Source organism: Typopeltis vanoorti, chromosome 12 (assembly GCF_054136105.1).
Source record: "Typopeltis vanoorti isolate ZY-2024b chromosome 12, IOZ_Tvanoo_1.0, whole genome shotgun sequence".
NCBI lineage: Eukaryota > Metazoa > Arthropoda > Arachnida > Uropygi > Thelyphonidae > Typopeltis > Typopeltis vanoorti.
In genome coordinates this window covers 137,339,406-137,351,643 of record NC_143560.1, presented here as the reverse complement: position 1 = coordinate 137,351,643, position 12,238 = coordinate 137,339,406, and the positions used below count along the sequence as shown (strand labels likewise).

Here is a 12,238-nt window from a genome sequence, read left to right as displayed (position 1 = left end):
TCCCCCCCCCCCACCCCCCGCCGCCCCAAAAAAATCCAAAAAATATTGAAACCAGTAAACCACAAACTTCCCCCCCCACACACACACACACAACAAGGATTACTCTAAATCTATCACCATACCCTATATCTGAGGCCATACCCTTGGAAAAAAATCACAAAAATCCTAAAAAAATATAACTTCATGTTACAGACCATATAGAAAATTGGCATCCCTTATCTGCTCTACTAAAGACCAACCCTCTTCCCCCTAGACCTATACGATGTATACTAGGTCCCTTGCAGCTGTAAGCTGTGCTACTTTGGCCAAACAGGTAGGACAGCAAATATCAGAATTTCAGAACACAACGACTACATCTGTTTTCACCAAAAATCACAAAAATCCTAAAAACATATAACTTCATGTTACAGACCATATAGAAAATTGGCATCCCTTATCTGCTCTACTAAAGACCAACCTCTTCCCTCTAGACCTATACGGTGTATACTAGGTCCCTTGCAGCTGTAAGCTGTGCTACTTTGGCCAAACAGGCAGGACAGCAAATATCAGAATTTCAGAACACAACGACTACATCTGTTTTCACCAATACAGCCACTCTGGTCTTGCAGACCATGCGCTGGATACCTGCCATAGAATATGGTGGAAGAAAGCCAGGATAATACACCGTAGCCAATACAGATATGAAAGGCTTTTCATGGAATCAGCTTCAGCCCTAAGAAATGATCCAAACCTCAACAAATTTGGCTGCATGAGACTTCCTCAGATTTGGGAAACCTACATCAGAAGACCCTCAGCCCAATTGCCCAAGAATACCAACATTGCCTGCTAGAGGGCACCATCAGGACTTTAGGAGAAATAATAGCTTCCTACTTCTTCATCACTTACTGTTTTGTTGTGCCTGCGTGCACGTGTGTTGTACTTAAGTTTCTAAAAATGGCAACGTGACGTTGCCGAAATATTGAAATATATTAAAATTTATTTTAATGTATATCCTAGTACGTTGTAATTTCATTAAATTATATAGTGAAAAAAAAAAATCCATTTATCTTTATTGGTCTTCTTTAGCAGACACAGTTCTGCACTCTTCAAGTTTGATCACACTTTTGTGGCAATACATAAAGGATTTTATGTACCACATGTTGCTGAGAGGGCTGGCTAAAATGAGATAAGGTATCATCTTGATGTTTGTCAAGCTGCCAGAAGAGCATTTAGATATCTGCAGTATTAAATGCCACTAAAATGGTGAATTCATTCATCTGTGAATGAAACCTATGAATCTTTGTTATTTTACAAAAGATCTGTGTTGTTAATTGATCCATTGCATTAGATCTACTCTAGGTGTTACAAATCCAGAGTACTACTCCTGAAACACATTTACTAACTATTTGCACTTATATCACTCTTGGGCAGTATGGAATATGTTCCCAGAGGCACTGTACTCAGAAATTGTGATACTCTTTGGTTGAAAAGATCTGAGGTTGATTCTATCAAAGGACTCTTTGTAAGGACTTTTCAAGTAAAGATCAGTTAGCCACTTCCATATTCATAATATTTTCGTGTTATGCAAATCAGCCAGAGACCTTATACAGTTAACAGACAATACGCTTGTTTTGCGCAACTTCATTTCCTTTAGCATTATTTAAACCATCTAGTAAACACCTCTCAAACAACATTTATGTGTCAGTCATAATCCTACACTTTGTCCTTCCATCAAATTCTGCATGCTCTCAGCTTGTCTTCATTGCTGATTCCTGATATTATATTTGTCAACCAGCTTTGTAATATTTCTAAAATTTTTCCATCCCATCAAAATCCAGATGACTGACTCTACATGTCAATAGTCCAGATGTAGTTTATCATCATTTTATCAGCACTCTTGTAATAACTTTAAACAAAGTACTGTAGCAAGTCACTAACCAACTATTGCAGCTAAATTTGATATTCTGTAATTCCAGATCTAAGTCGAATATGTTCCACCAGCACTTTAATTCATTGGTGGTCACAGTCAATATCAATAGGATACTACCAAGCAAATCTCAGGAATTGAATCTAGTTACTTAAAAGCACTTGAAAAATAGTGAAAAACTCCCGTGGTGTTAGGATGGGATGGAAGCTTTGTTCATTTTTACCTTCTTTCCCACAAACACCTCTATGGGTAACATCATCCACCTGGTCGACCAGATAGAATACAGTTGTTTCTTACATTGCTAAAAGGTCTCCTGAAAAATTCTATTTAATCAGGCACTATAATGAAGATAAAGGGAATCTCCTGCAGGTTGTTTCAGTCAAGTGATTTTGAGTAAGTTTGAAACACCGTTATTCCTCGGAATTACTCAACACATATTTCTTAACATTTATTTTTCAGAATAATTTCAGCACGATCAGGCACCCATCATGGGGTTGGGGTGGGGCCTACCTTTATACCTCAACAGATAACATTGCTCAGCTGACTTTAGCTGCAATTGGGAATATATAGTTCTTTCTAACATTTCTAAAGTGATAACTGATTATCAATAGCTAATATAATGAGCACTTCTGTCATTACTGAATTAATGCATTTACATTTTAGGTTTATTGTGGGAGACATTGCTGGTATATTATATGCATAATTGAAATGGTTATGGAATTTATACTTGTACTCCCTTAGCTAGGAAGTTCAGTGTAACGTCAGTTATTTCATTCATGAAAGAATTCACAATTAATTATTAATTATGAATATTTGAAGTCATTGTCAAAAATGGTGTATTGCAATCAGTGTAATAATGCTAAATGTGGAAATATTTTTCAGCTTGTAACAAGAACACTATTCCATTATTTTCTTTATAATGAGCAGTTATGATCATTTTACAGCTTTATATAAATATTACCACAGATTGCCATGTGATTGCTAATTGCCATTAAAATTAATGTCAAATAACAAACTATATCACTCAAGAACTATTTAATGTACTCATGACTGTTCACATAAATTACAGCATGTTCATGATTGAATTAATGTTCCTTTTAATCCTGTACAGTCTGATTACTATAAATTAGTTATTGTACTGAACAATTTTCCATAGATTTTCAGTTCTTTCTTAATGACATTCTTTGTGAAACAACTTTTATCTTATCATATGCACAAAATGCTCTGAATAATAATCATAATCAGAAACATTTGGATGAGATAGGAGATAAGCTACTGTATGACATGCAGTTAACTGCATTTGTGTACAGTATGTAGAGGCTTATGGTCACCTTTTCGCTATTGACATGTAGCACTTCAGAGTATAAATTCTGACACTATTAAATTCCTCTTTTATAAATCATTTGTAAATTCTCAATAAGACAAATATACTGTTGATTCTGGGACAAATGTTTAGCTATCTAATAAGGGATATTCATTATAACATATTTTCCCTGTCCTTGTGATTATTTTTATAACACTCTTCTGCTGTAGCTGTTCTTGTAGTATAATTTTGCTTATGCATCAGATCATTCTCAGAAGATCAAAGTGTCATTACATAATCTAGAAACTGTAAACATCATCATCTTCAGGACAGGTTAAGTGTTCCATGGATTCTTTTCCACTGTTGAGTTCTTTCCCTTGCCAGCCTTGCTATCTTTTGAAATGAGGTCAAGCCCAAGGGAATTTTCAAGGCTTCATGCCATCTTGTTCTCAGTTTTCCTTCTCTGCTTCGATCATACAATCCTTTAGTAAAGAAGGACATAAGGCATTCTTTCTTGGTACATTCCGACTATGTGCCCAAACTACTGTAACTGTCTTCTGTGTAGCCTATTTAGAATGTTTTCAGTGTTATCATACTCTTTTTTTTATTCTGCTTTTAATGATTTCATTAAAATCAGTTATTAAAATAGTTCAACAATGATATGGGTCTATAATTATTGCATTTTCTTTTATCTCTCTCTCTCTCTCTCTTAATATATGTATTGGGATGATTTTACTGAGTCCCCAGTTATTAGGAATTCCCTCTTTTTCTAATATTAGATTGTATAAATAATTCAAGTATTGTATAGTCCCTTCTCCTTCCTCCCACATTATGTTATATAAACATAATACAGGTATCTCTCGATGTTATCGTGTTAATCAAATCTAATAATCAATGGTAAAAATTACAATTCGTCCATGATCGATTACTGTATTAATAATTCGTTTTATATCGTACTCTTTTAAGAAAGATAAAAAATTAATGCAAAGTAAATGTTTAATAAATACTTATACCTACATTATTTACTGCAGTTTTTTATCAAAAGAAGTTATCAAAAGTCATTTGAACAGGTTTAGTTTTTTTCTTATCGGCATAAATTCTACGATAACAAGCAAAATGACTCTCCAGACCTCAGCAAGCAAGCAATAAAACAGAGAAAAAACACTGCAAATATAATACGTGATGGTACAAATTAAGTGGATATTGAATCCAACATTATTTCATAGTCGAATATAGAAACTACAAGAGTTTCGTACCAAATATATAGAAACTGAAAGTTTCGGCGGATGCAAGCATAAGCAACCTTATGGGCAACTCGTAGTAAAGGTGGAGTAAGTTCCAGATCACTTTCCTTAGTATTTTCCATACTGTAAAGCACATCTACGATGAAGAGCCAAGAGGCTATTTTACTGGTGGCATAAATTAAGTTAAGGGGATAATAAATCCATCATTATTTTAAAGCCAGCTTTAAAATAATGAGGGATTTATTATCCCCTTAACTTAAGTAAAGCACATCTCCTAGAGGACATGATGATAAATAAGCCTTGGGCTTTCTATTTCAGTAATATACAAAGGTTTATTTATTTTCAGTTACAATCTAGATTACAATCTACTGACATCGGAGGTCGTAGTATCTCTCAGATACAATTTACTGTCAAATATCAGAAACCTTTACATAATGTGTGTTAAACTAAACTGACAGCAAAAAACAGTGCAGAATATCACTCGTAACATATGAATGCACAGCTACTCATGACCTCCAAGCTATACACTGAATTGTGTAAGAATATTTATATTAAGCATTTTGCATGTATCTGTCAGATCAGCTGCGAGCTTCACAGGGTTACAGGCATGTTAATCAAAACTCTTGCCGCGTATATCAAGGGATTGCCGCTTTAATCAAATCCCACGTTAAGCAAGAGATACCTGTATAATATATAAATACAATAAACTATTGCTTATCTGAAAACAGTGATCCTTCAATTAACTGACCTTTGCATGTCAACAGACTTCTTGCACTATCTAATTATACTTCAGTTATCCAACTCTTCAATTATCAGAATTAAGAAACTGCCTTCCAGTGTGATCAGATAAATAATATATATTACTATATTTATGATTGGATAACAGTGTTTTCAATTTTCTAAAAAATAAAACTTTCTTTTTACTTTAGGAAAAACAGATTCTCTTCATGTCGATGAAAAACCTAACCATGATACTGCAACATCCACACTGTCTTATCATGTAACCCCAGCCATACCGAGTAAGTAAAGAATAATTTCATTATTTGACTACTTCTAATCAGACTTTAAGTATTTAACCAAGGCATTTATTAAATATGATAGCCAGTTTGCAGGATCTATAATTATGTAAGTATTATTTAGCATTAATGTTGCATTGCATCCTTTTATATTTAATCCTCATTAAATTCTTTTTGCAAAGAATTTATTGTTGATTGTCTCAACTTATTTTTCATTATACTAAGGAAAAATAAGTTGAATTTTTTCTTGTGGCTTATTGATATATAATGTGCAAATTTATGAGCTTGAATACTAGATGAAAGTTATCATAGTTCATGTTTTGTGCTGTTCATTCATAATACACTAACCACTCAGTCAGCCCATTGTCTGAGTAGTTAGTGTATCCACTTCTAACAAGCAGGCAAAGTCTTTAGGTGGGAGATGAAATTCTTCACCCAGGTTGAGACCACTGTCCCCTTATTTGGAAGCCTGAAGTGACTTGATAAAGTTCTGTGTTTGTCTCTAGAGCAAGGTTTCTGGACTATGTGAAATAAAAAATACAAGGCCAAGGCACTTTCATATCACAGAAGACTTGGAAAATACTTTTATTAGATTTCTTCCAGTTGGAGTCAGAATTTGTCTCATGCTGCAGTGACAGTGTTTTTCCTTCAGTAAACTCAGTTTCTTTACTGCAAAACTATCCTGTGAATTCACATATATTTTCTGCAAGCATAATGTACAGTATCCATGTACTGTATATTATGCTTGCAAGCAATTAAGGGTAACTTTCATTGACTTTGAAATCATTGGGAAAAGGCAGAGAACTGTTATAAAGACTCATCAAATTCTAATTATCTGCCTTCATATTATTACTAACTTCCTAATCAGCAGGTTTTCTTCGGATTAGTCTTTTATTTGTCAGGAATCCAATATTGTCAGATCTTTCTTTCTTTTAGGGTTACACAGTGATCAGCACTCATATTTGTAGATTTAGGGACTCAAAAACACACGTGTTGAACAGATTATTTTATTAATTACAAATAAAATAAAACTTGACGTTTCGACCTCTATATCGAGGTCATCATCGGAAGAATACAACTGTATGCAGAACCAAGCTACATGCTCATGCTTTCTATACCAGTAAACTAAATCTACGTAGTTAATAAATCTTTTTTCTAGCCTAATCTTGGACCAAGCTTAGATAATCTAAGCTTGGTCCAAGATATGGACCGAGCTTAGATATTCTCGGTCAATAGATATGCCTTTGATTGGAAAGACCTGGATTTGAACCAAGTGTAAGGCACAAAAATCTTTATTGGATCAATGGAAGGTCAGTTAGCTTGTCTCATATTATTATTATTAAGAATAATAATAATATGAGAAACTAGGAAGTCAGAGACTCATCAAAGGAGGCCACACACTACACATGCCAGCTATCATACTAGTTCTTGAATTCATTGACTGCTTGCACACACAATATCCAATGGCAATCCATTCCCATCATGCATTACTCTATGAAAGAAAATATTATTACAGGCTTGAAGTTTCCTTGAATGATTCTTGCTTAATCCCTTAAGCAGTGTTTTTAGATGAGCATACTTTTGTGGGATTATCATTTAAAAATATATGGGGGGGGGGGTTTCCCAGGAAAGCGTTAGAATGCTTTCCTGGGAAAGATACTTCTCCTCTCAGCATACCAAATTTTCTGCATTATCCTTCTTTAACAAAAAAAAAAAACATTTTCCCAATTATGTTACGGTTTGTTCTTAAACTAAAATAATTATAACTAAAACTGAAAATAATACTTTTTCATTTTGATAATATATTTCTACCTTTATTATCTGAAATGATTTTTGTCACTGAAATGAATACAAACTGCAAAGCTTTAGGCAAGTGTTTGTTTAAATATTAAATATATCAAATTCTAACAGGCAAAGTTTAGGAATTTTTATATATGTTGCTGTTATTATTCTATTCAGTTTTTTGTTTGTTTGTTTTCAGTAAGGACATCAACTACTGAGAAACAGAACTCTCCTAGTGTAAAGGTTCCATTGTAGCAGTCAAGGAATGTAAAAAATTTCTCTAGCATTGATAGATTGATTTTTTATAAATAATTTTAATGAGGCCTTAAACTTTTTTGTGGCCATCCTCCTGCCTTGAGTGAAAAACCTCATAAAACATCTATCAGACAGATCAGTCCATTACTTTTCTTGTACAGATGAAAATAAACTGTATGGTAATTGCTCAAAGTTAGAGGCAGTTAAATATTTATAACTTATTCCTGTTTATGTTTAAATACACATTATTTTTATTCTTGCCATGTTTAATATTTTATTTTTTATTATTATTTTTTTTGTGTGTGTGTGGAGGGTATGGCAGTTATGCATTAGTCTGCACAATATCTTCCTATGTAATTAAAATATTCAGATACAAATTAAATGTGTGATAACCCACCTGTTAAAAATCTCTCACTTCTGTCTACATTATAAAAATGTATTAAATGCAGCATATATTTTTGAACTAGTCTAATTATTTATTCCTAATTAATTTCAACTTATGTGTGCATTGTACATATTTGTAGAATAAAATTACTTGTCTAAAATATTGATTTGGATAACATGAAGGTCATTTTATGTAAAAATTCAGGAAGAAAACTAGTTTTTGAGTAATAGTAGCTAAACTGAGGTCATTGAGATGTGTAAATTTAATATTTACACATCTCAATATTTAATATTTAAATTTTTTTTTTCTTTTATAGTCTGATTTTTGAGAATGTTGCAAAGAAAATAATTTGCAACTTAATGCTCTATTAAAATGAAAGGCAGTAAAAAGTTCAAGTTAACCGAATCACTTAACGATTTAAGCGATTCGGTTAAAATGTTTTGGCAGCTTCATTTTTTTAATCAAAAATGTTTTCTGTTTACTTTAAAAAATTATTATGCATCAAAAAAGAAATATATATATATATTTGTGTATGTGTAACATAGTGATGTACACATATGCACACAAACACTTGCTTTTCATAATTGATTCATGATAGTAAATGAAAAAAGCACTATTGTGACATTATTCTTAAATGCAAGTCATTATTAATAAATCAACAGAGTCATGAAATACTTAGGATGTATCATAATTGATGTACATTAAGATTTACAAAAAAGTTACCTTAAAGTTTCTATTCTTGCTATATGTACATTTGTTCAGGTTGTAAATATGCTCTTTCAGAAATGCTGTTGTGTTGATGTGTTTTATATTTTGCAGTCTTGCAAATGAGGTTGTGAAATCAAAATATTAATATCAATTTTAAAGCTCTTTAATATTTCTTCCTTTTTTTTTTTTTTTTTTTTTTTACAGTGCTATTCAGTAAATCAAGACAGATTTTCATTGCATTATAGATATTTCAAATATATTTGAAGTAACGTATAGATTGAGGGAGGGGAGCATATTTTATGTTGATGTAACAATATTTTAAAGACTTCTCTGGTAAACAAAAAGAAGTCATTTCTTGTAATAATGCAAAAATTTCCTGTTAAAGTAATTTAAAATATGTCTAGGAAGCTTGCAAGACTTTAAGAAAATTCATTTCACTCCTTTTGTATCAAATCGTAATAAAATGAATTTAATATGTGTTATTGTTTGCTATTTTGTGTTATTTTTTTTTCTATTTACATCTTCCACTGAACAAAGAAGCTGTTGAATAATAACAATATCAACAGTCCTGTTATCACTGAAATTGGGTGAGTTGTATATAGTTGATATCTATATTGTGCTGGGAAGAGACCATAATAACTACTTCCTTTGAATTTGAAACAATAATCCACATGCTTTTCTCCAAAAACATGTGGGGGGGTTATTGTTTATTTCTTCTAAGTTTCATTTCATTAATTCAAAAATAAATAAGCCTAGATTGTTAGTTTACTTCCAACAGCTGATATACATACATACAGTTACATATACTGGCAGTTGCTTCAGCTATTTTTTTGAAAAAATGGGAATATGTTATTGGAAGGAATTAATAACAGTTTCTGTATTATTTTAATGATGTAAATATTCATTAAAAGAGATACAAGAGACCTGTTTGAAAGGTGACCCCCACTGTTATGATTTTGCAGTAGACATAAGCATGTTGCTGTCTGTCTGCTGTTGCAAAGTTCTAGAAAGACCAATGTTCTTTATAAAATTACTTGTTTGTGACTCCCACATATGAAATGTAATAAATATTTCATGGGTACAACATCACATTAATTCTGTGGATTGGCTAAGGTTGAGTTAATCCTGTTAATTTTAATGACATGGAACTTTTCAAGCCATATTTCAGTCTTCCATAAAGCAGGCTGGATTGTCTCACAAAGAAATAAAAACAATCACCTAAAGACCTTCATGAACATCCATGTCATGGTGGATTGGAATCAAAGTGTGTTGGAGAGTGTGTATACTTTCCCATTCTTGATTAGCCCACCAAAATATACACAATATAATTTTCACAAAATGTCTAAACATCCTTTATATTCATTTAATCTGTATCATCATCATCAAATTCCTGATATATACCCTCAGGTTATGATAGTATTACATGAAAAATTACATCATCACTAACTTCCTATCTACAATTTTCCTCTAAATCAGTCTGTTACCTGTCAAGACTCCAATATTATCAGATCTTATATTTCTGTCTTCTAAGGCACTTTACTGTATCAATCCACCTATATCTTGGTCTTCCTCTGGGTCTTTTTTCTGCCAACTGGACAGAAATCACTTGTTTTGCTAATCTTTCCTCTCCCATTCTGTTTAAGTGACCATACCACCTGAGATTAGCTCTGCTAATGCATTCCTGGATGCTGACAATGTCAAGTTCTTTCCTAATATCCTCATTTTAAATATGATACTGCCATTGATGCCATCTGTTCATGCCCCTAATCTTTCTCAGGATTCTCATATCTGCTGTCTCTAGTGTTTGGTCAAGTGTTTTACTTCTGACCTAGCTCTCAGATCAATAAGTTAAAATTGGTTTGAACACTGTCTTGTATACAGCTAATTTCTCTCTTATTCCATATAAATTTATTCAGTTGACTTCCTACCATACCAGCTTTGTTGATTCTGTTGTCTATTTCCATATTTAATTTACCATCTTCACTAAAAATTGTGCCTGAGTAGCTGAAATATTTTACTTGTTCTATAGGTTCTCCATTCATGATGCAGTTGATATTTTCAATGTTTCTGCTGATTTTAATGGTCTTTGTCTTGTTATTGCTGATTTTCATGCCAAATTTATTATGACAGTTATTCAGTTTAGCCAGGGAATCTTGCAGGGTTGTACTGGATTTCTTTAAAAGTATAACACCATTTGCAAAAAGTAAAGAGCTGTGATTAACATCTCCAATTTTGATATGAAGTTTAATACCACTTTCATAATGTGATCCATGCAGATAATAAATAACAGAATGAATGTACATCCTTGTCTAACACCAGATTTAACATCAAACCATCTTCTGTACTTCAATTCTAACTGCTAACTTACAAATCAAATAAAGTATTGCTTGATGTAATGCCTCATTGACACCATATAACTATAGCGTTTTGAACAGCTTTTCACTTGCACCTTGTTATGTTCCCACAATTTCTCAACTATTTGTTGTAAAGGGAAAATCTGATCTTGACAGCCTCTTTTTCCTGAATCCAGTTTGTTCTTCACCGAGCTTCCCTTTCACAATCCTCGACCATTTCTCAAGTACGAGGATGATCTTAAAATTTCTCAGCCTCAAATATCAAATATAGATGGCAACACTATTGGTAAGATTTTTGGATGACCAGGGAGTCAGTGCGTGAAATTGCTGAGACTAGGCATTTCAAAAGAACTTGTAAGATGTATTTTGCATGAAGAATTGCAAATGAAATAGCTTTGCGCAAGGTGGCTGCCACGCTTGCTTACAGCAGATCAAAATGCACTTGCATGAAAATCTGGCAGTGCTTAGGGCGTTTTATCAAGAATAAAGCTGATTTTGTGCATCCATTTATTACTATGGATGAGACTTGGATTCACCATTACACTGGACAGAAACCAGTTGTTCAACACCAAAGAAGACAAAGTCAGTTCCATCAGCAGGAAAGATCATGGCATCTGTGTTTTGGGATGTTTAAGGCATTTTGTTTATTATCTTGAAAAGGATAAAACAATAAGTGGGGAATATTCTGATCTTTTAACCATGCGACGAAAAAATTCGTTAGAAAATACCCAGTTTGCAGAAGAAAAAAAATCATCTTTCATCAGGACAATGTACCTGCCCCTAAAGGTTTTTTGGCAATAGGAAAAATTAAGGCAACTGTACTGTGAATTGTCGGAACATCCACCCTATTTCCCAGATTTGGTTCCCTCTGACTTCTATCTCTTCCCAAAACTAAAACTTCATTGCTGGTCAGTGTTTTCCTTCGAATCAAGAGGCAATTGCAGCTGTCAAGAGGTATTTTGCAGATCTTACTGAGAACCACTACAGGGACTGGATAATGGTTCTGGAGCATCGCTGGAATAAATGTATTAGTCTTGAAGGGAGATTATGTTGAAAAATAAAAATAATTTTGAAATTATGAATGCGTTTTTACGTTGTTAGGCAGAGAACTTTTCAGACCACCCTTGTATACTTGCATAAATCTTACCAGGAGCACTCAGTATGGAAATACCGCCAAATCTCGTATTTATTTTTATTTCCCTTTCTAAATTTTAAATATGGGTACTGTAAGAGCTCTGCTCCCATCATCTGGAATTCGTCCCTCTGACCAGGCCTGAGCTATGCA

The 12,238-nt window shown here is 33.1% G+C and overlaps 1 protein-coding gene across 5 annotated transcripts in view; it reads left to right on the top strand.

Moving 5' to 3' along the window:
- Nucleotides 1-9,072, top strand: part of LOC150101248 (uncharacterized) — a 392,942-nt gene extending 383,870 nt beyond the window's left edge. For all 5 annotated transcript variants that reach the window (XM_090401379.1, XM_090401381.1, XM_090401383.1 and 2 more), the window contains 2 exons: nucleotides 5,383-5,472; nucleotides 7,451-9,072. In XM_090401379.1, coding sequence (XP_090257505.1) covers nucleotides 5,383-5,472; nucleotides 7,451-7,506 — 146 coding nt within the window. In that variant the 3' untranslated portion in view covers nucleotides 7,507-9,072. The remainder of the gene's footprint in view (nucleotides 1-5,382; nucleotides 5,473-7,450) is intronic.
- The last annotated feature ends 3,166 nt before the right edge of the window (nucleotides 9,073-12,238 follow it).